The following is a 25152-nucleotide window of genomic DNA, read 5'->3' on the forward strand; positions in this document are numbered from 1 at the left end:
CTGTATCTGACACCTGATGTTTTGCTGTTATTGTCCAAGTTGTTTCCTTATTTGTCTGAGTTGTTTGGTAGTAACCCCATAGTTGACCTATGTCTTTGAGATGTCTACTAAGATCCCGGATGGCATGTCTGATAGGCTGGATTCCATAGTTTTAATGTGTGTTACTGTGGCTGACCCTGAGTACATCCCTTATACCGCCTTCGAGATTGACTTGTTGTGGTCTTGTAATGTAGCCTGGATGAGGCTTCTGTTATTGCCCCCTGGTTTGGTGTTGGCTAGTTTTGAAAATGCATCAGCTCGGTCATTCTGCTCCCAAGGTATGTGTCAGACCTCATATCCCCCGAAATGTCCGAGCTGTTTTCTGTTTTTGTCCAGGGTCCCCCGAATTGTCCGAGCTGTTCTCTGGTATTGTCCAGGGTCCCCCGAATTACCCGAGGTATTTTTTCATGGTGGGATCTTTAGTTTGGTTGCTCCCTTCTATTTGTGAGGTGACTTCTTGTGAATCACTAGACATAGTAGGCTCCTACCTTCTTAGCCAGCCTTCAGTAGTGCCTCGTATTTAGCTTAATTTGGCTTCCATGATCGCTTTCTATAATTACACCTGTACCACTCCCAGTTTTGTTTGAAGAGTCGTCCACGTAGAGATTCCATTTTGTAGGAGTTCCCGGGGTGTCGGTGTACTCTGTAATGAAGTCGGCCAGATACTGTGATTTGATGGATGTCCGAGCTTTCATATCGAAGATCGAATTGTGATAACTCGACTGTCCACTGTAGGATTCTTCCAGCTAAGTTTGTTTTCTGTAGGATGCCTTTTACGGGCTGGTTGTTCCAAACTCTGATAGTGTGAGCTTGAAAGTATAGGCGGAGTCATCGAGAAGTGAGTATGAAGGTGTAGGTGAACTTTTCTATCTTTTGATAGTTTAGTTCAGCCCCTTGTAGAGCTTTGCTGATGAAGTAGACGGGTTGTTGCCCACTTTCATCTTCTCTTACTAGTGCTGAGGCTATTTCCCAACTTTTCACTGCGAGGTATAATATGAGTTCTTCACTTTCCCGTTGTCGGGTAAGAATGGGTGGTTGCCCCAAGAATTTTTGAAATATCGGAAGGCTTGTTCGCACTCCGTTGTCCTATTCAAACCTCTCTCCCTTCCTTAATATACCTCTTTGAGGTGTCTTTTGTGAGATGATTTAGAGATCCCTCCTCCTGCGAATCCTCCATTTATCATATGAACATGTCTCTCAAGGGTGTGAGGTCGACCTTCAACTCGTCCGACCTCTTTGTTGTGAGGTGGACCTTCGACTCGTCCGACCTCTTTGGTGTGAGGTGGACCTTCAACTCGTCCGACCTCTTTGTTGTGAGGTGGACCTTCAACTCGTCTGACCTTTTCGGTGTGAGGTGGACGTTCAACTTGCCCGACCTCTTCGGTGTGAGGTGGACCTTCAATTCGTCCGACCTCTTCGGTGTGAGGTGGACCTTCAACTCGTCCGACCTCTTTGGTGTGAGATGGACCTTCAACTCGTCCGACCTATTTGTTGTGAGGTGGACCTTTGACTCGTCCGACCTCTTTGGTGTGAGGTGGACCTTCAACTCGTCCGACCTCTTTGTTGTGAGGTGGACCTTCAACTCGTCCGACCTCTTCGGTGTGAGGTGGACGTTCAACTCATCCGACCCCTTCTTTCTTTTTGCTTTTGATTGGGCGAGGTGGTGAGATCTTCTCAATGTTGGATATTTCTCGGTAAACCTCCACAAGAGACACCCGAAGAGGGGGTGTAATTGCGGTATTTTCTATGCTTCCCGGGTTGATCTTCTTTTTTCTTGGACTCTTTATCCTTCTCCCGTGGTGGGTTAGGAGAATCCAGTTTTTGAGCTATCTCCCAATCGGGAGTTCTCCTCCATATTGATATATTTTTTCGCCCTTTATCAGACATCGTTTAGAGATGTTGGGTACTTCTTGGATATTAAGTGGCTGAAAGGTCCTTCTCTGAGGCCATTGATGAGTCCCATGATGGCTGCTTCTGTTGGAAGACTTTGTATGTCCAGACATGCTTTGTTGAATCTTTCCATGTAGTTGCGAAGACTTTCCCGATCTCCTTGCTTAATCCCTAGTAAGCTCGGGGCGTGCTTGGTTTTATCCTTCTGGATGGAGAACCTGGCGAGGAACTTTTTTAGCAAGGTCGTCAAAACTTGTGATAGATCTTGGAGGCAAACTGTCGAACCATTTTATTGCTATCTTCGTTAGGGTAGTCGGGAAGGCTTTGCATCGAATGATGTTCGAGGCATCAGTGAGATACATTATGCTTCTGAAATTGCTGGGATGATGGCTTGGATTCGATGTGCCGTCGTACGGGGTCATGTCGGGAGCTTTGAAGTCCTTTGGGACTTTAGCTTTCATGATCTCCTTGGTGAATGGATCTTTGTCTTTGTGGAAGTCGTCATCGTGACTGGGTTGAATGGTTTTGGCTTTGAGATCACCCTCGAGCTTTAGGAGCTTGTCCTCTAGCTCTTGTCGTCGCCTAGTTTCTCTCCGGAGGTTTCTCTCAGCTTCTTATTCCAGCTGTTTAAGGCGATTCTGTTGCTTACAGATAGCTTCCAAAATTTCTGTGTTTGGGGGTTGCTTATCTTCCCCGTCTTGAGGTGTGTCTTTGGAGGTGGCGTCCGTGTCTTTGTTTGGCGTTCTGTCCACCAAACCAGAGTTGTGATCGTTGTCATGGTCGTCCACCATGGTAATGGGATGACTTCCAGGTTTCCCGGCAACGGCGCCAATATTTCGAGGGTTACCTGAAACTGTAGGTCGATCTCAGACGAGATCTTCTGTACTGGTCGGAGATGACGTGTCCGGCTGGTGGGTGGCGGCCGGAGCTATCGTGTCTGACTTGTTGGACTGGCTGCGCTGCTGATCCTTTGTCACCGGAGGGTGGTGGTACCTGCAAGGGACTCCGATGCTTAAGTTAGTAAGGGTATTAAGCAAGTTTTTAGTAGAATCAGAGTATGAGTTATACCTGGGTGCTCCAGTGTATTTATAATAGTGTGGAGTGACCTTTCTGGAGATAAGATAGTTATCTTATCTTATCTTATCTTTAAGTGAGGTCATCTTATCTTCTGGGGAACAGCCTTTATCCTTCTAGGCTTTGGCTGCCTTTAGATTGGGCTGTGTCCCTTTGTTTGGGCCTGCTTGGGCTTCTTATGGCGATTTGGCCGAGCTCTTTGAGAAGAGGTCGGTAATAGGCCAACCTTCCAAGAGGTCGGACATGGGCCAACCTTCAAAGAGGTCGGATAGTATGACCTAAAGAGGTCGGTCAACTTGTCGTAAAACATCCCGGGTCGGACAGCTCGACCTAGGGTATGAACACCATTTAAATTACTTGTTCCTTATTTCAAAAACCCAAAAATATACCTTTTTCCATAACCAATAATAAATCATACTTCCCTGCAATTCCTTGAGATACGACCCGAGGTTTAAATACTTCGATTATAAATTTTATTGGGTTTTGTTACTTGTGACAACCAAACTTTTGTACGAAAGGATTCTTTGTTGGTTTAGAAACTATACTTACAATGTGATTATTTTTATAAAATTCTTTACCGGCAGAAATTAGTTCGTCATGTGAGCATCTTGTACCCTTTTTCTTAGCATCTTCTAGTTGTTTTTAGTTAGATTTTATTTAGTTTTACTTGGTTTTAGTGCAAAAATCTCCTTTGGATGCTACTTTGAGTTATTTTGTTGTTTCTATAATTTCAGGTGAAATTCGGAGCAATTTGACAGAGTTTGGAGTAAAAACAGAAGAAGCAGGCAGCACCCCCCTAGGCGTTAAACACCTAACTGGCATTTAGCGCCAACAAAGGGCCTCAGCATGCATAAGGCTACTCTCTTTGGGGTGTTTAATGCCCATTACTGGCGTTAAATGACCACGAGAGTGGCAGTTAATGAAGGTTAGAGGAGGCTAAATCTCTAAGAGATTAGGGTTTAGACATTTATAGTTTGTCATGGAATGAATCATGCATTGTTAAAATAGTTGGTAAGAACTTTTAATCCGAAAAAGTAAATATCTCCGAAGCCTTAACAATTTTCTTATACTGTTTTCACACCAAACCCTTTATTTGCTTTCTTTATTTCCTTGTTTATTGCTTTATGCGCTTGCAACCTTCAAAACCCTTTTCTATTAGCCTAAATAAGTCCAAATTCATAACTATTGTTTGCTTAGTCCGATAATCCTCGTGGGATCGACCCTCACTCATCTGAGGTATTACTTGGATGACCCGGTGCACTTACCGGTTAAGCTGTAGTAATCTCTGTTTCCTGCACCAAGCTTTTGGCGCCGTTGCCGGAGATTATTTGTGATTGACAACTACTAGTTATCTAGTTGCTTAGATTAGGTATTTTTCTTAGTTTTGTTTGTTTAGTTTTTTCTTTTAAATTTTTTCTTTTAAATTTTATTTATTTTCCTTTATTTTCCTTCAATTTCTGATTTTAAGTCTGGTGTCCCTTTAGTGTTTTCCTCTTTTCAAATTTTTGAAAATTTTGGTGTCTTTTTCTTTTTAATTTTTGAAAATTTTAAGTTACATTCTCATTCCTATTTTCAAAATTTTTAGTTTAATTACTTACTTTAATTTCTTTTATTTCTTATTTTTTTAGGATATCTCACTGGGAGTTCTCTATATTCTGACATAGAGACTCTCCACTTTTCTTTGTTTCTTGTTTGTTTATGAGTAGGAACAGGGACAAAGAACCCCTTCTCGAGTTTGATTATGAACTTAAGAGGACCTTGAGGCAGCATTTACAACAAGCTAGAGCTTACATAGCCGGAGAGAATCTCAAGGAGACCTTCGAGAAGGAAGTTGAAGAGCCCACCGTGGACGCTAATGGTGAAAATCTGAATGCTAATGAGCAAGGAACGAGGATGCTTAGCTCATACATTGCACCCACTCCTGACTTCTATGGGCGTAGTATATCTGTACCAGCTATTGGTGCGAATACCTTTGAGCTTAAGCCTCAATTGATCATTCTGGTGCAGTAGAATTGCCAGTTTCATGGACTCCCGCAGGAGGATCCCAATTTATTCATCTCCAACTTCCTACAAATCTGTAACACTGTAAAGATGAATGGAGTGAATCTAGAGGTCTACAAGCTCATGCTCTTCCGATTTGCTGTGAGGGATAGAGCAAAACAGTGGGTTGATTCTCAGCCTAAGGAGAGCCTGGACACGTGGGACAAGGTGGTCACTGGATTTCTGACCAAATTTTTCCACCTCAAAAGCCGACTTAGCTTAGGGTGGATGTTCAAACCTTTAGACAGAAAGATGGAGAATCCCTCTACGAGGCCTGGGAGAGATACAAGCTGATGATCAAAAAGTGCCCTCCTGACATATTTTCTGAGTGGACCAGGTTACAGATCTTTTATGATGGCCTCTTTGAGATGGCAAAGATGTCACTAGAAAACTCTGCAGATGGTTTATTGCACATGAAGAAGACGTTTGAAGAGATGAATGAGCTTATTGAAATAGTTGCCAACAACCGGTATCTCTACACTTCTGAGAGGAACCCTATGAGCACTGGGCTACTCAAAGAAAATGAGTCATGGAAGTGGATGATGCCAGGGCATCTTGGCTAGTTTCACAAGCCATTTGGAGTATGTTTTAGGTTAGTTTCATGCATTTTCTTAGGTAATAAGTAAGCATTTGGATGAGTTATCCATTCATGTCTTGATTCAATCTAATATTTTGAATTTTAAACATTTTCATGAGAATAATGCAAAGATCAAATGATGTAATGAATGATGCATTATTTTATGATTAGAGCAAGGCTTTAATGCAAATTGTTTGATTGATTTCAGGTAAGAAGAAGCAAAGAAGAGCCACGTTAGTGGCCAGGTTTGTGCCACTAACGTGGGCACTAACATGGAGCAAAGCAAGAGGAGGACCGTTAGTGGCAACGTTAGTGCCACTAATGTGATCAAAGTGAATGCTCAGGGAAGAATAAGCCACGTTAATGGCCACGTTAGTGCCACTAACGTGGGCACTAACGTGGGTAAGAGAAGGAGAAGGACCGTTAGTGGCAACGTTGGTACCACTAACGTGATCGAAGAGGTGCTCAGGGGAAGAGAAAGCTACGTTAGTAGCCACATTAATGCCACTAACATGGGCATTAACGTGGAAGAAGGCAAGCTCTGAGACGTTAGTGGTGGCGTTGACACCATTAACGTGAAGCAAAGGCAAGAAAGGCTACGTTAGTGGCCACGTTAATGCCACTAACGCGGGCATTAACGTGGGCTTAGGGAAAGGTGTGGCTTAGTGGCGTTAACGTGAATTTAAGGGGTTTTGGGACATTAGTGACCACGTTGGTGTCACTAACGTCTTCGAGCAAGGAAAATACACATCACGTTACTCACACTAACGACCTGACTAACGTGACTACTACCTAACTTAAAGTCCTCCAGCAAGCTGAGCAAAGCCCAATGAGTTTGTTAACTACTTCAACTAAGGCCAAGGGCCTACATCCAGATACTTACAGACTCAACTGAGAATCAGAGAAGAAGTATATATAGGAGTAGTTTTGAACTAGAAAAGGGGGATTGGAACCTAGAGGGGATCCGGGACTGTATACACTGAATTTACTCTTCTTTGTAATTAGTTTGTTTTCAAGATGCACTTTACATTTTCAATTTCAATTCCCAGAGCCAGGATCAACTAAACACCACTTCGTTGGGGGAGGGAGCTCTGTTGTAATTCAATGGATCAATCATAATTCTTATTGTTCTTCTTCTATTCATTCTCTTTTATTTGCTTGAAAGCTTTCGATCTTCATCCAATTGAGCAATTGTCTCGGAAGAGAAATTGTTCATACTTGGATTTCCTCCAAACTTTGGAAGAGGAATGAGGAAATCATGCTAGAAACGCTTTCTCATGTTGGACTAGATCGGTGGTTAGATAGATATAGTGACATATAATCCTTCCGATGCTTTGATATAGAAAAACATGTGGTATAATTAGTGATCGTACTTCATCTCTTCCCATGAGCAATTAGATCAAGGAATTGGGAAATTTTTCAAGTTTAGAGAGATTGAATTGCCAAAGAATTGGAATTCAATCACCTAAGATTGCCAAGAGATCAATGAGTTGCATGGATTGAGGAAGAGATGAGAATGAACTTGATAAGGAGAATGCAACATCTCCTGAACCCAATGAGCTTCCCCATTCTTATCTTCCCATTCTCTATATTCTGTTGTTTACATTGATGTTTATCACCCCCATTCCCATTTAATTTCTTGCAATTTACTTTCTGCAATTTATATTCAGCTATTTACCTTTCTGTCATTTATATTTCTTGCTATTTACCTTTCCCGCCATTTAAATTTCTGCAAATCTCAATTCAATTCTATTTAGTTCAACTAGACCATTCCTCTGATTTAAAGTTGCTCAACCAATCAATCCATGTGGGATTCAACCTCACTCTACTGTGAGTTTTTACTTGACGACAAATTTTGTATACTTGCCGAAGGAAATTTGTTGAGATACAGATTTCCCGTTTTCAAGTTTATGGCGCCGTTGCCGGGGATTGATTTTGCATTGACAATGATTAAATCAGAGGATAACTTGATTGAACATCTTTCTTTTCTTTTGTTGTTTAGTTTCATTTCAGTTTGTTTACTTTCATCTTCACTAATTTCAATTACTTTTCATTGTTTGTTTACATACTTGTACTCTAATCCACTAACTGTTTGACAAATTACACCAATCACTCTAACCAGAATTCTTAACAAGAGTGATTCCTCTACTTGTTTTTTTTGCTTGTTTTGCTATGTGTATCACAGGTAGAAGAAGAGGAGCTTCAACCTCTTTTGATAGTGAACCTGAGAGGACCTTCCTTAGACTAAGGAGGGAAGCAAGAGGTATAGCTGGTGAGGAAGAGGTGGAAGAAGATCTAGATGTTACCATGGAAGAAGAGGTACACAATCATGTTGGAGAGGGTGCTGGTAATCATGTTGGGCAGGAGAGAAGAGTTTCAGGCTCTTTCATTAACCCAAACCCAGAAAATTGTGGAAGTAGCATCCTAAAACTAACCATTCATGCCAACAACTTTGAGCTAAAACCTCAGCTCATCACCCTGGTTCAAAATAATTGTTCATTTGGAGGAAGTGCCCAAGAAGACCCCAACCAACATCTAACTACATTCCTGAGAATCTGTGACATTGTGAAAGCTAATGGTGTTCATCCTGACACCTATAGACTGCTCTTGTTCCCCTTTTCTTTTAGGGACAACGCATCTAAGTGGCTTGAATCCTTTCCTAGGGAGAGTCTTGCCACTTGGGAGGATGTTGTCAACAAGTTTCTAACAAAGTTTTACCCTTCACAGAGGATAATCAAGCTGAGAACGGAGGTGCAAACCTTCAGACAGCTAGATGGAGAAACTTTATATGAAGCCTGCGAAAGATATAAGGAGCTAACAAGAAGATGTCCCCCTGATATGTTCAACGAATGGGTGCAGCTGCACATTTTCTATGAAGGTTATGAGTCCATATTTGATGATATATTTTGACTCAACTGGGATGAATTCTAGCACATGAACTCATACTTAAGCACCAAAATAGCATACTTTTGTGTTTTGTCCCTAATTTGATCCAAAATGTGAAAACATGCAATTTTGTGCTTGAAATGAGTAATTTAATTCCACTTTTATCGATGCCATGACATGTTTGCAGAGTGTTTTCAGGCCTTGGAGGCAAGAATGGATAGCCAAAAGTGGAAGAAAGCATGTACAAGGGAGAAAACATGAAGAAAACAAGGAAAAGAACACACAGCGAAGTGTGTGTGCGCACAAGCACCTGTACCTACGCACAGGTCAACATTCAGCCAAGTGTGGGGACGCACACGCCTGTGCGTCCGCACAGGTTCCAACACGTGATTTCATTAATGATGCACGTGCTTATCAAATTTTGAGGCCTTTTGGGCCATTTTGGAAGGCTTGGATGCTGATTTTGAAGTTCTATATGGGGGGAGAATCAACACATATCAAAACATTAGCATACATTAGGTTTAGTTTTAGTTTTTTACAAGTTTTTTCATAGTATTAGGAGTAGGAGTAGTGTAGAGTAGAGAGCTCTCCTAGGGGTTATGTAGTTTTTATGTAGAATTTTATAGAAAGCTTAATTTTGGATTTTGATCATCTTTAATTGTAAGTACTCTTTAATTCCTCCTTAATTACATTGTCTTTACTTTCATTTCCTTTTGGTTTAAGTTACTTGTTCATATTTGCAATTTTGTGTTTCTTGAAGTTTTGATCAATGAATTTTATGTTTCATGCTTCCTTTATGTTTGATTGCTTGTTTATGATTGGTTTTGTTGATAGTTGGTTATAGTTTTCTTTTCTCCTTTACAATTTCCCATGTTTTACTTTTATGCACACAAGGTGTTTGTGAAAATGCCAACTTTAAGTTTTGAGTAGATTTTCTCACATTGGCTTGTGGTCTGAGTTCCTAGGATACTAGAGTCATAATGTCCGACATTTAGTGGTAATTCTTAGGTAGTTAGTTGACTCTTGTTTCCATTGACACTAGTTTTTTTTATCAACTAGTTTGGTAAGTTAGCTAGGACTTATAGATTAAGGTGAATTATGCTTGCTTGCCTTACTCCTCGATGGTTGGAGTTGACTAGGCAAGATTGACTCATCATAATTACCATAGTTGTGGTTATGGCAATGATAGGATTCATAGAGCCTCATTCCCAAGTCAAGGCTTTCATTGCACTTATAGCATTTTTCACAAGTTTTGATATCGCTTTCCCTTTACTTGAATTAATGACAATTTTGAGCATTCCTTAGTTCTTTTATTGCTTAATTCTTTTAATATTTCATTCTTTGATTACAAAAACCCCCCTTTGCCTCTACAACCAAAAGCGTGACACTTCTAATTGCATCCTAGGGAGAACGACCCGAGGTTTTATTACTCTCGGTTTATATTTTGTATTGACTTTATTATTTGATCTTGAGGATTCATTTTTGGTTTGGACTATGCTACCTACGACTTGGTTCTTGTTTTGATCGATTCCAAACCATACGACAAATCCTCTTCGTAAAATTTGGCGCCGTTGCTGGGGAGTGCAAACGGTGTTATATCTTTTGGTTGGTGTAAATATGTTAATAGTGTAAATAGCTCTTTTTGGTTATTTGTTTGCTTTTCCTTGTAGGTTTTTGTTTATATTGTCTTGATGACTTTTTCACACCATCACCACAATGCACCCCAATGGAACCTAAACACTTACCTTTATAGTCACCAATCTTACACATCATCACCTCACTACATACAAAACCCTCATCCTCATGAGTTTGATTGTCAACCTTTATCACCTCAATCTTCATCTTCATATATGGATCAAGCCACACAAGAAGTACTTTTCATGCTCATTCAAGAACAACAAGAGTTCTGGAAGAAGCAAGAGCAAGTTATGTCTACCTTGGCAAAAGCTTTGGGTCATTTAGCTTTATTGCGTTCATGCCACAAGCAAGAAATTCTAGTGTATGAATGCGTGGGACCAAGTGAAAAGTGTGGAGTGAAAGAAGAATTGCAAAATCAAGAAGAAGACGTCAAGTCACAACACGAAGTGCAAAGGGAGATAAATGAAAAGTGGGTAGGAATTGATCAAGAGGATTCCATCATTCAAGATTTTTTGTCCAACTTGGGTAATTCCTTCTATGACCTTCATGAGCATCCATTATTAGATTTTGAAGGAGATGTTGATGTGGACTTCTCACAACCCCCAATTTCTGACTTGAGTGATGATGAAGAAGATTCAAAGGAGGTTGAGGAAGATTTTAGTTGCCAAAAGGTGAAAGCATTTATGCAAGAGCAAATTGAGTGCGTGAAGAATTCTCCAGTAAGGTTTCTAACCCCACATCAATATGCCGTTTTAGATACGGATGGTCAACTTCAAACCTTTCTTGGAGTAGTGGACGGTGAAGAAAATAATGTTGATTGGCAAGGAAATGGAAAGTTCATCAAAGGAGCCAACTTAACATTTAGAGCTCAATTTTGCTGCAAGAGTCAATTTAGTGGATTCCGAGGAGTGCACAAACATGTCGATGGTGATAGAGGAACTCAAATATGGGATCCGGGCATATATTTCAAGAGTCAACGAAGTTGGATCCTAAGTGCTAGCTTGAAATCTCTCATGAGTTTGATACAATCTAATTGGGACCTTGGAGGTCGAATCAATAGCAAACTTGGTTGGAGATTCAAGGAGGAGTGGAAGCATAAGACGCCCTAACAAGGATCTCCTCACCAAGTCCAACTTAGGACTATAAACCAAAGTGTTAGGTGGGAGGCACCCCACCATGGTAATATCCTTCTAACTTTCTCTCTTTTACATTTTGTTTCATGAATAATTGGCGATATTGCTTGGTTGATTAGATTTATTTTGATGTTTGTTAAGTAACTTTGGTGAAATAATGTGCTTTTGGAAGTTTTATGAGGTTTTGGGACTTGAAAATCTGTTTTGGATGTCAAGTTTGGTGCCTTAGAGCCAAAATTTTCGTTGCAGGAACAGAGACCTGTGCGACCACACAGCCTTGTGCACGCGCACAGTTCCCCTATTTTCCAGCACCTGTGCGTCCGCACAGCAATGTGTGCCCGTACACCCCTAAACACTTCCTCTGCTCGCGGTGGACGCACCTTTTGTGCATTTGAACAGAACCCTTCCTTTCCCTCTGTGCGGCCGCACACCATGCGTGCTTCCGCACACTTCACCCTGATCCCCATTTCAAAAAAAAAAAAAAACTAGCCATTTGTGCGAGCGCATAGCCCTATGCGCACGCACAGCCTTAGACAACCCCCTTGGTCGCAGCGCACGCACAGGCTGTGCATGTGAACCCAACCCCTTCTCTCCTTCTGTGCGAAGTATGGTTGTCAAACTAGCGAGTTTACTCGTAAACTCGTATGAGTTTACGAGTTTAGGTAGTAGAATCGAGTTGACTCGGACACAAACTCGTTTCTGGGTAGACGTGGGTTGACTCGGCTAGACTCGGACAGAATCGCTCAAACTCGCGAGTTTGCTAGCGAGTCAGCGAGTTTGCATTCGGTGCCCATTTTCGCCAAAACGGCATCATTTTGGGCCAAAAAAAAAACTACAGCTAACCTAGACCCAGTAAGTTAGTAACCCTAATTTGAAACCCTCCCACTCTGATGACTCCACCAAGCCCTCACGGCCTCACTGCTCACTCTCATCCCAACGTCGCTGAATCGCCACCATCTACCGGAGGCCGGATGCCACGCAAAGGCCAGACGCTGGACGGATCCCTCATCCCTCGCCTAGTCGCCTGTCGCCTCACCTCATCCTTCATTCCTTATCCCACGCAGAGTCGTAGAGCCCATCAGGCCACCACCACGCGTTAAAGTTTCCTCGTTGACACCACCCCACCACCACGCAGAGGCCACGCAGAGTCGCAGAGCCCACTACCATGCACTGAAGGTTCCTCGGCGACACCAGCCCACCACCACACAGAGTCGTAGAGCCCACCACCAGTCCACCATGTAGTGAAGGTTCACCGCCCCTGTGCTGCGGTCATCGGCCGTTGCACTCCTCCGTGTTCTGCTTCACTACGTTTGCCTCCCCTCCCCTGTTCGTCGCCCTTATTCAGTTGTTCTTCACTGCCGATCTGCTTCAATTATGCCGATCTCCAAGGTAATTTTTTTAAATAAATTCAAATATTAACAATTTTGGTATCAATTCTGCAATTTTGGTTTTGCCTTGATCTGCATTTGATATGTTGAAAAAAATTAAACTGATGCTGCTTCATGCTTCATACTTTATGATTAAAATGTGTGGTACTGTGGTTTACTGGTTGGCTCTTGTCTAGTTTAAACTTTAAACTGTTACAGACTTACAATGTTACTTAATACTTAGTACTAGTAATCAATTGGCATTATTGTAATAATTGATTGAAGTTTTTTAGTTTTTACATACCAAAAATTCTGCAGGGGAGTGCATTTATTTTGTATATTTGTTTATTTTTCCCAATGTCAAAGGAATGTTTTGGAATGTAATAAATTGAGTAACATCTAAAGAATAAAGAAAATAAGCTGAAAAGGAAGAGACATGTATGATTCAATGATTGTGTGGTCACAAATCACAACCACACAGTTCAGTTTACAAAACAAAACTGAAGCTTTCTGTCTTAATACATTGACTCATAAGAAAGGGTTACCTAAAATCCAAAGGCTTGAATAAAAACACAAGCTCAGATTCATCATTAACATTTCAAAAACAACAACACTAACACCACCACTGTCTATTGAATATGCCCATTTCTGCATTATGAATTTGGCTTTTGCAGTATGTGGGAATCAGAAAGTGAATTAGTAGCACTCTTAGTTAGTGGTTTTTTTTGTTAGTGTTTCTGAATATCTGACTGAAACTTTGAAGTCTGAAATGTTAGTGTTAATGTGTTAGTTTAGTTAGTGTTACTTTATTACTTATGAATTTTGTTAGTGGATAATCTGAATCTGAATTTGTTAGTGGATAATTTGAATCTGAATTTGTTATCTAGGTTGTTGATTTGTAGGGATAAAAATACAAAATGTCTGAGAATGTTGGTTCAGGGACAGGGTCTTCGCTTCCTAGTATTCCTAGACCTACACCTGCTGTTTCTAGGAGGAAAAATGCAACTGGAAATAGAAGTGATATAGGATGGAAACATGGAATTGATGTTCAAGGCAATGGTAAAAAAGTGAAGTGTAATTATTGCTCAAAGACTATAAGCGGAGGGATTTATAGATTCAAGCATCATCTTGCCGGTACTAAAGAGGATTCAGAGCCTTGTGCTTCAGTACCTGAAGAAGTTAAGGCTGTGATGTTGAAAGTCTGTGTGGAGGCTAAAGAAGCATCATTGAAAAAAAGAAAATTCGGTGATGATGAGGATTATCCTGAACAAACAGAAAAGGAGAAGGACAATTCTCAACAAAAGGGGAAAGATATTCGCAACTTTGTCACAAAAGGAAAAGGGGCTCAAATTCAATCAACAGTAAATCAAATAATGAAGAAGGATATAAAGGAACAATATGATCAACAATGTGCCATATTTTTCTATACAAGTGCTATTCCTTTCAATGTTATTAAGAATCCCGAGTTTTTAAAGTTTTGTGAGATGGTTGGGAGATATGGAATTGGCTACAAACCCCCTTCTTACCATGAGTTAAGAGAAACCCGATTAAAGAAAGCAGTGACCAATGTTGATGATATGCTTACCGAGTTTAAGGCAGAGTGGAAGAGAACTGGTTGTTCAATCATGTCGGATGGATGAACTGATAAAAAAAGGCGTAGTATTTGTAATTTCTTGGTGAACAGCCCTAAAGGAACAATTTTTCTTTATTCGTTGGACACTTCTGACATATAAAAAATAACGGATAAAGTTGTCAAAATTCTAGAAGATGCTATAGAATTTGTTGGCAAAGAGATTGTAGTCCAAATTGTTACAGATAATGCTGCTAATTATAAGGCTGCTGGATAAAAAATGATGGAAACTAGAAAAAGTTTGTACTAGACACCGTGTGATGCACACTGCATTGATTTGATATTGGAGAATTTTGAAAAGAAGCTAAAGGTGCATGAAACAACCATAAAAAGGGAAGAAAAATCACCACTTTTATCTACTCCCGGAGTATGCTCATTAGCATGTTGAGGAATTTTACAAAGGGAAAGGACTTGGTTCGGCCATGTGCCACAAGATTCGCTACTGCCTATTTGAGTCTCACTTGTCTTCATGATAATAAAGGACCGTTGATGACTATGTTTACTTCTCATGATTGGAAGACAACTAAGGTTGCATCAACGCTTGAAGGAATAAGAGTCCAAAACATGGCCTTGGATAGTAGGCTATGGAAGAATATTGTCATATACCTCAAGGATGATGCTCCTCTCATTACAGTCCTTCACTTGGTTGATTCAGATGAAAAACCAGCCATGGGTTTCATCTTTGAAGGCATGAGAAAAGCCAAAGAAACAATCAAGACTAACTTCGGTTGTGTTAAAAAGAGGTAATCTTGAGTCTTGACTAGTTGAAAGCTTTAATATTTGATTATCAATGTATCATGTTACCATGTTTTCTTATTATATTCAGTTATTTATTTAATTTTCTTATTTTTATTCATTTGCATTATTATTTTTAGTTATGAACTTGTATGGGAAATTATTGATGGAAGGTTGGAAAGCCAACTGCATAGACCATTGCATGCAGCTGCGTATTATCTTAATCCTCATTATCACTATGAACCTAATTTCATGGTTGATGATGCTGACATTAAGATTGGTCTATATAGTTGTTTGAAAAAACTGGTTCCTAACCAAGAAGAAAGGAAAAAGGTTGGTCTACAGCTTCCTGACTTTCATTATGCTAGAGGCCTCTTTGGTAATGAAACTGCAAAGAGTAGTAGGAAGACCATGCTACCTGCTGAGTGGTGGGACTTCTATAGAGATAGTTGTCCAGAACTAAAGAAGTTTGCTATCCAAGTTCTAAGCTTAACTTGTAGTTCATCTGGTTGTGAGCATAATTGGAGTGTATTTGAAATGGTGATTAATTAATCCTTAGAACTATTCATTATTTATTTTAATTTTAATTTTTGTGTATTTATTAACTATTGGCACTATATGTTTGTAGGTTCATACAAAGAGAAGAAATCGGTTGCATCAAAAGAAAATGAATGATTTAGTATATGTGATGTATAATTTGAAGTTAAAGGGCAAGCAAATTAGAAAAACTCCAGAACTTGAATTTGATGTAGTGCATTTTGATGATGAATGGATAACTGAAGATGTTAATGAAAATATTGCTGAAAGTGTTGAGCATTCTCACTTGCCAATGAATGACAATACTAATGATGATCCAAATAGTAATGAATTTGCTATTCCAAGTATGAATAGTAATGAATTCAACATGGGTGAGGGAGGTGAGAATGAGTTTATTAGGGATCCACAACAAAATTTAATAGAGGAAGAAGATGAACATGTGAATGATGATGATGATTTTGTTGGCCGTGTTGAACCTGAGCTTGAAAGAAATGATGTTTCTGATGAAGATGGTGAAGATGATGATGTTGATGCCATGGAAGATGAAGATATTGGAGGATTTGAGTTTTAGACTTTATTAGAACATTTAATTGTTGCTTTGTTGTTTTCTTTTGTGTTTTGGTTGTGTCTTATGAAGCTTTGATTGTGTGATTGTGTGTTTTATGTTGAATTAGATACATACTTGTGAAGGATTTAAATGTGTGATCTAGAGTACTTGTTGTAACTTGTAATTGTAGTATTATGTTAATTTATTATATGTTTTGATGTTGAAATTGTGAAGTTTGAATGTCTATATCTGAGTAAATATATATATTATACATGATATATATTTTTTTATAAAAAATGTATAACAGGTAAACTCGTACGAGTCTACGAGTCGAGTCTAGGTCAGCTCCACGAGTTTACCTAGATTCACGAGTTTGACAACCTTGGTGCGAGCGCACACCTTCTTGTGCGCCTGCACAGGAAGCGTTACACCTTCTGTTCGCAGCGTCCGCACGAGCTGGTGCGCGCGCATACCCCTTTCTTTTTCATGTGTGCGTCCGCACAGATCCCCTTTCGAACGTTAATTCGAAAAGGGGGAGTGTCGCGCTTCAGTTTCCAAACCACACCCCTTCCTTCTTCTGTTCCCTCTCTCTGAACACAAGCACCCCTGCCCCAACCTCCAACCCCTTTCAGCCCTACCGGCGACCGCACCACCGTCGCCGACACACCTCTCTCTCTTCTTCTTTCTCTCTCTTCTACATTTCTCTTTTTTCTCTTTCCTGTTCCCGTGCTAGAACCCTAGGCCGCGCTTCCCATTCCGGAGAGCAGCCACCACCAGCAGCGGACCTCTGTGCCGCTGTGCCCCTCTCCGCCTCGCCCTTCCCTTCCTTCCTCCTTTCCTCTTTCCTCTACATCACAAGTTCCATTTCTTCCCCTGTAACCTCCCCTTTGCTGTTTCTGTTTCATTTCACTTCTTTAAATGCATTTTGAATTCTGTTCTAGATACTAGGTGGCATTAGGTTAGATGATTTCTGTTTCCGATTGAATATTATTGAAAATGGCTAATTATTTGGATTTTGCTGGGACTGAACCCTGTTGTGTGTGAAGTGTGAATGTTACTGAATCGTGACTGCTGCCATGTATATTGAACTGTGTTTGCTGCTCATTATCTCTGCACATATTATGCTTGTTGAAATGCCTGAATGGGATTTTTGAATCAATTTTTGTGTCTGATCAGCACAGGTTTTGAAATTTGTTTCGATTCTGCATTATTAATTTCTGATTGTGCAATTTTTCTATTATTGAGGATGTTTCCTGAGATTGATTAGTTTATGCACTCTGAGTTTAAGCTCGAACACCAATTTGAAATTGAAATTTTCAACTATATTTCTTCTGTCTGGTATTCATTGTCCCTGTGCATATTACACTTCACTTGACGCATTGCTTGCTGGGCACTTAGTTGTCAACTTTTGCTGACACATCAAACTGCATTAAAAAAATTTCTCCACTTGTTTTGAGTACCAAGCTGAAATTCATTCTGTTTGATGCATTTGTAAGTGCATAGCATGCTGATTTACTGCATTATGTACTGACCACCATGCCTTTTTACTTTAACACCAAACTAGCTTGAACTTATACATCTTGAAATCTGTTTGGTGCCTTTTGCAGTAGTACATACAATGTTTGTTTGGTGAATTGACTAACTGCTTACTCATGTGTTCTTGAACATAAATGATCATGTACAATTACTTGTCCTTTGCGAATCTTTTTGAGCAATGAAACCTGATTTCAATTGACATTGCTTTTGGGAACAAGAATTGGCTATGTGACCATTCTACTACTCTATTCCATGAATAAGAAGGTGCTTTAAATTGCCAAGATGATTATTGCCTTGTGTGCATAAGTTTTGATAACACTTTAAATTCATATGCAACAGGGCAATAATCGATTTCTTCCAATACAATTCACTTACATAATACACCTAAGTCCTATATATGCTTTAATTGTTGTTCACTGATTCATTTGTTACTTAGGTTGCTTGATTATGGGAAAATGCATTTCTTTTGAACATTTCACTGCTTTATACATGTTTTCCCTTGAGTTGAGCGGTTGTTTACTTTTGTTGGCTCTTACTTGAATTGCTTGATTATATCCTTCTCCTTCTTGTGCCTTTTATCTGTTCTCTTGAGTTGTATTCTATTTTTGTCTTTTTTAGGATGGCCCAAAAAGGAAAGGAGAAAGCCAATCCTTTGGCTCGTCCTCCTCCTGTGCCCCCGAGTATCCAACCGGACACATTCATAAATGATGAAGCCCAAGAACAGTACAAAAAACTACAAAAATGAGCCTTTCACTACGAGAGAAAGCTTAACCTGCCTGAGAAATATGTGGACCAAGTTATAAATAGATTAAATTTTTATCATTGGGAATTCGTAAAATTTGATCCGGTGGAAGTAAATGAACACCAGGTCAAGGAATTTTACGTAAATTTCCTAAAGAGGGATACCCCAACTGTTTTTCTGAGAGGTGTCACCTTGGACACCTCTGATACTGCTTTAGAGGCCTACTTGGATATTCCACATATTCCTCCGACTCGTAACGCTTACACTCAAATAATGAAGAACGTGACAAAGGGCAAGATTTCTTTGGAAGTGGTCCTGGAAAAGATTGGCCTGCCTGAGGCCAGATGGGAGTATAGCAAGGGAGAGCAGGCAGTCCCATTGAGCATTGCATGCACTGACCTAAACCCTGAGGTAAGGATCTGGCAGCAGATCATTACTGACTACATTCTTCTGAGCATACATGCCACACATATCAGAGTCCGTGTGGCAGTTTTGCTGTGGGCTATTCTGGAGGGGAAGAGGATCTCTGTTCTTCCCCTTATCAGAGAGTCAATGTGGAAGGTGAATCAACAGCAGAAATACAACATTCCCTTCCCATCGTTGATCACCAGATTAGCAGCTCTATTTGGAGTAGAGAAACGTCCAACAGATCGGACGTCTGTCTACATTAGTAAGCAGCCATTCCTGCCATACGGCGACTACGACGGACCGCCGCATAAGAAGAGGAAGACCACTGATCCTCCATCATCAGCAGCAGAGCCTTCAGCACCCCCTACAGCTCCCGTACCCACACCCCGACCCCAGACATCCTATGAGCTGGGTCGGGAGATCATTCAGCTTCTTTACTGTTTTGAGCGCCGCAACTCTCGCTGCTTCCACTGGATAGTGGCAAAGTTCAAGGGTAGAGACCCTGGGCCACCTCCTCTAGATACACCAGAGTCTGAGGCCGAGGAGCCTGCATCTGAGGAGCCAGCAGCTAAAGCCGGCCAAGCAGTCGAGCACCCTTAGCAGAGACCGACGGAGCCCACGGTTGAGGAGTAGTATTTTAGAGAGATGAAGAGCGTAGAGCTGAGGAGCCTAGAGTTGAGGAGCCGGCAGCTGGAGCCGAGCTGATAGTAGAGATAGCAGCAGAGCCAGCTGACCAGGTAGTTGAAGAGCTGGCAGCTGAGACCACCACAGAGACATCCCGCGCCATTATTGTTTATCAACGTCACCACCATCCACCACCATCATATGATGGAGCTTCTCATGGTTGATCACCCCGGCCAGATTATTTTGGCACTGAGGACAGTGCATAACTTAAGTGTGGGGGAGGATCTACGATATTTTTGGATGTAAACATTCTCTCCTGAACACTCTTATTTAGTTTATTTTCAGTTTTATTATGCTTTTGTAGATATTGTTAGCACCTTACTTTTTGCTACCGTTTAGTACTTTGATGTATATATATATTAGCTTGCTTCTAGTTATCTTTGGTATTGCATTTTAATTATGATATATATATGTTTCGAGCTTGTTTGCTTGGTATATAGTATAGATATGAATTGTGATTTGATGCTGTGAATAGCTTATGCCTAGCTCATTTTGATCCTAATTGTTCATGTTACTTTTTGCTTGTTGAAAATTAGGAAAAGAACTAGGAAATTTTGAAAAAATTTTTTGCATCCATCACAACATATATACATACATATATAGGAAATAATTTTGGTGAAAAACAACAAGAACTTTTCAAGAATTTTGGGCTCTCTATTAAATTGATGGAGAAAATTATATTCAAACTTGCTTGAATGATTTCTTTTTGGAATATAGAAGAGTGAAGAACAAATACCTTGTGAGTTTTGAGTTCGAATGAGTGGTTACACATTTCAACCACTAATTTTATTCATTGAGTGTTATATCTCTTCAATGATTGTAATCTTAGTTTTGCTTGATTCTTTATTTCCAACGATTGATGTTTTGAATTGCATTGAGCATGATTGAGGCCATCTTTGCATAGCTCACTTACCCAAATAGCCTACCCTTTGCGTCTACCATTGTTAAACCCCTTTGAACTTTATTTATCCCATTGTTCTTGATATTAGCACATCACAACCCTAAGCAGAAAACCCATGAATTACCTTGGAATGTCTCCTTGATTGGCTTAGGTTGGAAAAGTGTGTTTCATTTAAGTGTGGGGGAATTTTTTGGGAAGCTTTGGTAGTAAAAGGAAATGTTTAATTTGGGTATTCATTGAAAATTTGTAGAAAATGGGAACATTCATGTATGAGCTACTTAACCATATGCAATTCTAAATTCAAAAAAAAAAAAAACCCTTCATCATAAAAAGGGCGCAAAGCCACCCTAAAGGGTAAACAAATGAATAAAGAATAGCATATGTGATTTTTTTTTCTGAGAAAAGCATACATGAGTGCTAGTGAATAGAAAATGATGGAAGGTTAAGGATTGCATTTCATTTTGATTTGGTTGATATAGGTTGATGTGGATGACTTAAACTAATCAAAGATTCAATTGCATTTAGTCCACTTGGCCATATCTATCCCACCTTAACCCTAACCCCATTACAACCATATGAAGTCCTCATGATAATTGCATTCATGCATCATTTGTTGTTGATTGTTAGATGAAAATCAAAACCTTGAAAGCATGATTGGGATGAGATTTGAGTGATTAAATCCTAAACACCGAATGATTAGAGTGTATACACACCTAGTGAGGGTTTAATTACTCAATTCTATGTTCCATCCCCTCTTATCATGAATTCTTGCAAGTTGCTTCATTTTGATGAGTTGAATCAATTCTTTAGATTTTGGTTGCATTGAGTTAATTCCTTGCTTGGCCCTACTTGTCTATAGTCGCTTGGGAATTTGATTGTTTGTTTTTACCAATTTCATATAGATACTATAGATAGATATATAGATAGTAATTAGTATACTTGCATGCATATAGATAGTTGCATTTAATAAGTTGAACCCCACTTGATTGTTTTCCTTGTTGGTTTAGCCTGAGGACATGCTATTGTTTAAGTGTGGGGGAATTGATGAGTCCAAATTTGATAGTATATTTTGACTCAACTGGGATGGATTCTAGCACATGAACTCACACTTAAGCACCAAAAATAGCATACTTTTGTGTTTTGTCCCTAATTTGATCCTAAATATGAAAATATGCAATTTTGTGCTTGAAATGAGCAATTTAATTCCACTTTTATTCCATTCGATGCCATGACATGTTTGCTGAGTATTTTCAGGCCTTGGAGGCAAGAATGGATAGCCAAAAGTGGAAGAAAGCATGTAAAAGGGGGGGGGGGGGAAACATGAAGAAAACAAGGAAAAGAACACACAGCGAAGTGTGCGTGCGCACAAGCTTGCGTGCGTACGCACAAGCACCTGTGCCTACGCACAGGTCAATATTAAGCCAAGTGTGCAGACACACATGCCTGTGCGTCCGCACAGGTCCCAACATGTGATTTCATTAATGATGCACGTGCTTCTCGAATTCTGAGGCCTTTTGGGCCATCTTGGAAGGTTGTATGCTGATTTTAAAGTGCTATATGAGGGGAGAACAACACATATCAAAACATTAGCATACATTAGGTTTAGTTTTAGTTTTTTTACAAGTTTTTTCATAGTAGTAGGAGTAGGAGTAGTGTAGAGTAGAGAGCTCTCATAGGGTTTATGTAGTTTTTATGTAGCATTTTATAGCAAGCTTAATTTTGGATTTTGATAATCTTTAATTGTAAGTACTCTTTAATTCCTCCTTAATCACATTGTCTTTACTTTCATTTCCTTTTGGTTTGAGTTGCTTGTTCATATTTGCAATTTTGTGTTTCTTGAAGTTTTGATCTATGAATTTTATGTTTCATTCTTCCTTTATGTTTGATTGCTTGTTTATGATTGGTTTTGTTGATAGTTGGTTATAGTTTTCTATTCTCCTTTACAATTTCCCATGTTTTACTTTTATGCACACAAGGTGTTTGTGAAAATGCCAACTTTAAGTTTTGAGTAGATTTTCTCACATTGGCTTGTGGTCTGAGTTCCTAGGATACTATAGTCATAATGTCCGACATTTGGTGATAATTCTTAGGTAGTTAGTTGACTCTTGTTTTACTATTTTTTTTATCAACTAGTTTGGTAAGTTAGCTAGGACTTATGGATTAAGGTCAATTATGCTTGCTTGACTTACTCCTCGATGGTTAGGGTTGACTAGGCAAGATTGACTCATCATAATTACCATAGTTGTGGTTATGGCAATGATAGGATTCTTAGAGCCTCATTCCCAAGTCAAGGCTTTCATTGCACTTATAGCATTTTTCACAAGTTTTGATATCGCTTTCCCTTTACTTGCGTTAATGACAATTTTGAGCATTCCTTAGGTCTTTTATTGCTTAGTTCTTTTAATATTTCGTTCTTTGATTACAAAAACCCCTTTGCCTCCACAACCAAAAGCATGACACTTCCAATTGCATCCTAGGGAGAACGACCCGAGGTTTTATTACTCTCGGTTTATATTTTGTATTGACTTTATTATTTGATCTTGAGGATTAATTGTTAGTTTGGACTATGCTACCTACGACTTGGTTCTTGTTTTGATCGATTCCAAACCATACGACAAATCCTCTTCGCCAAAGGTCTTTCTCAAGAAGCAAAGAAGGCCCTAGACCACTCTTCAGGAGGCTCTTTTATTACCAAAAAGACCATAGAAGAGGCCATAAATATCATTGAAACAATGGCTAATAATGAGTACTTCTATGCCTCAGACCGGAGCACCAATAGAGGAGTGATGGAGCAGAGTCATATGGATGCATTGCTAGCTCAGAACCAGTTAATTACTAAACAATTGGCAGATCTCACCAAGCAGATGGAGAGAAATCAGGTTGTAGCAGTCAATACTCAACCACCAACTCAAGAAGGGGTGAACACAGAGGAAGGAGGTGATTGGGAACAGGCCAATTATATTGGAAACTCATCAAGACAACCCTATGATCCACACTCCAAAATCTACAATCCTAGTTGGAAGAACCACCCAAACTTTGGGTGGGGAAGCCAGCAAAGCCAATCCCAAGACTATAGGCCTCAAAAATCCAACCTTTACAACAATTCCACTTATCAACACTGCAACAAAAGACCATATCAAGCCCCACATAACACTTCCTTCTAGCCTCCATATCAAGCATAAAATAGACATCCTCAACCTCTACTTTCCAACCTACCATCACAATCATCATCTGAGGATAGAATCTCCCGGATTGAGGCTTTTCTTGAAGAACTTTGCAAGGAATCTAAGGACAACAAAGCATTCAAGGAGGAAGTAAGATCCAATATGCAAAACCAGAGAGCTGCCATCAAGAAGTTTGAATCCCAAGTAGGATAACTTTCTCAGCAAATTCTAAAACCCACAGACAGCTTTCCAAGTGACACTGAGAAGAATACGAGAGGAGAAACAAAGAATCTGAAATGGGAGGAATGTAAGGCAATCATTGTAAGGAATGAGAAGACCTTGGAGGAAGAAGCTATCAGGCCAACAGAGCACAACAAGAAGCCCCAAAAGAGAAATTGGAAGAGCCAGAACAAAGAAATAACCCTGCACAAAAGGAAGATCCAATGGAGAAGGAAGTCTTGAAACCTTATGTGCCAAAAGCAGCATTCCCTCAAAGGCTCAAGGGTGGTGACAAAGAGAAGAGGTATTCTAGGTTTCTAGACATATTTAAATCTCTCCATGTCAACATTCCTTTCATTGAAGCCCTCCAACACATGCCTTCATATATCAAATTCATGAAAGAGTTGCTAACCAAGAAGAATCCCTTGAAGGGTGGACAGACAGTAGTGATGACAAAAGAGTGCAATGCCCTTATCCGGAAGGACTTACCTACAAAGAAGAAGGGCCCAGGGAGTTTTCATATCCCTTGTGCTATAGGGAATACAATGATTGACAGAGGGTTTTGTGATCTTGGAGCGAGTATAAACTTAATGCCCCTGTCTCTCATGAGGAAGCTGCAAATCAATGAATTGAGACCCACAAACATAATCCTTTAGTTGGCTGACAAGACCCAGAAACAAGCACTAGGAGTGGTAGAAAATGTGTTAGTAAAGGTAGGGAGGTACTTCCTCCCTACAGACTTTGTTGTTCTTGAGATGGAAGAAAGTTACCTTCATCCAATCATTCTGGGGAGACCATTCTTAGCTACAGCCAAAACACTCATAGATGTTGAGAAAGGGGAGCTAATATTGAGAATACATGATGAACAACTGATCTTTCATGTCTTCAAACCATCACATGATTCAGAATAAGAGAATAGAGGCTTGAAGGATGATCATGAGGAAGTAATTTTGGAGGAAGCAAGCAATGAACCACAAGCAGAGCCTCTAAAGGCACCTTTGGTGGAAAAAACAGGAAATATAAGTGGTACAACAATCCAAAAGATCCAAGGAGGAACTAGAATCACAAGATTCAAAAGAAACAATCAACAAGGATGCTCCTGAAACAAAAATCACTGAAGCACCACTTGAAGGAGAAAAGAGGTTTGAAAAGAAGGTGCCAAGAGGGTGGAAAAACAAGAAAATCCCTACCGAGGACTTCTCTCCAGGGGACAGAGTAACATCAATCCACTAACTACTAATCCCGCCTCATTTTCCTATAGTCCCATCTCAGCTACCTTAAGTGTACACAATCAATAGAATCCTCTCCTTGGAGCATGTAGAAATTCTCAAAGAAGGAAGTGGAGATAGATTCACCATGAGAGGAGAAGACCTGAGACACTACCAACCTCCCTGACAAGGGACAA

The 25152-nt window shown here is 39.9% G+C and overlaps 1 protein-coding gene across 1 annotated transcript; it reads left to right on the forward strand.

Moving 5' to 3' along the window:
- Positions 1–13585: 13585 nt before the first annotated feature.
- Positions 13586–16127, forward strand: LOC148553737 (uncharacterized). Its single transcript, XM_088494864.1, has 4 exons — positions 13586–15017; positions 15150–15549; positions 15638–15926; positions 16036–16127. Exons 1-4 carry the CDS (start codon positions 14644–14646, stop codon positions 16125–16127), a joined length of 1155 nt encoding a protein of 384 aa, XP_088350990.1. The 5' UTR covers positions 13586–14643.
- Positions 16128–25152: the final 9025 nt, after the last annotated feature.

This window comes from Arachis ipaensis, chromosome B7 (assembly GCF_059453495.1).
Source record: "Arachis ipaensis isolate K30076 ecotype BB chromosome B7, ASM5945349v1, whole genome shotgun sequence".
Lineage (NCBI taxonomy): Eukaryota > Viridiplantae > Streptophyta > Magnoliopsida > Fabales > Fabaceae > Arachis > Arachis ipaensis.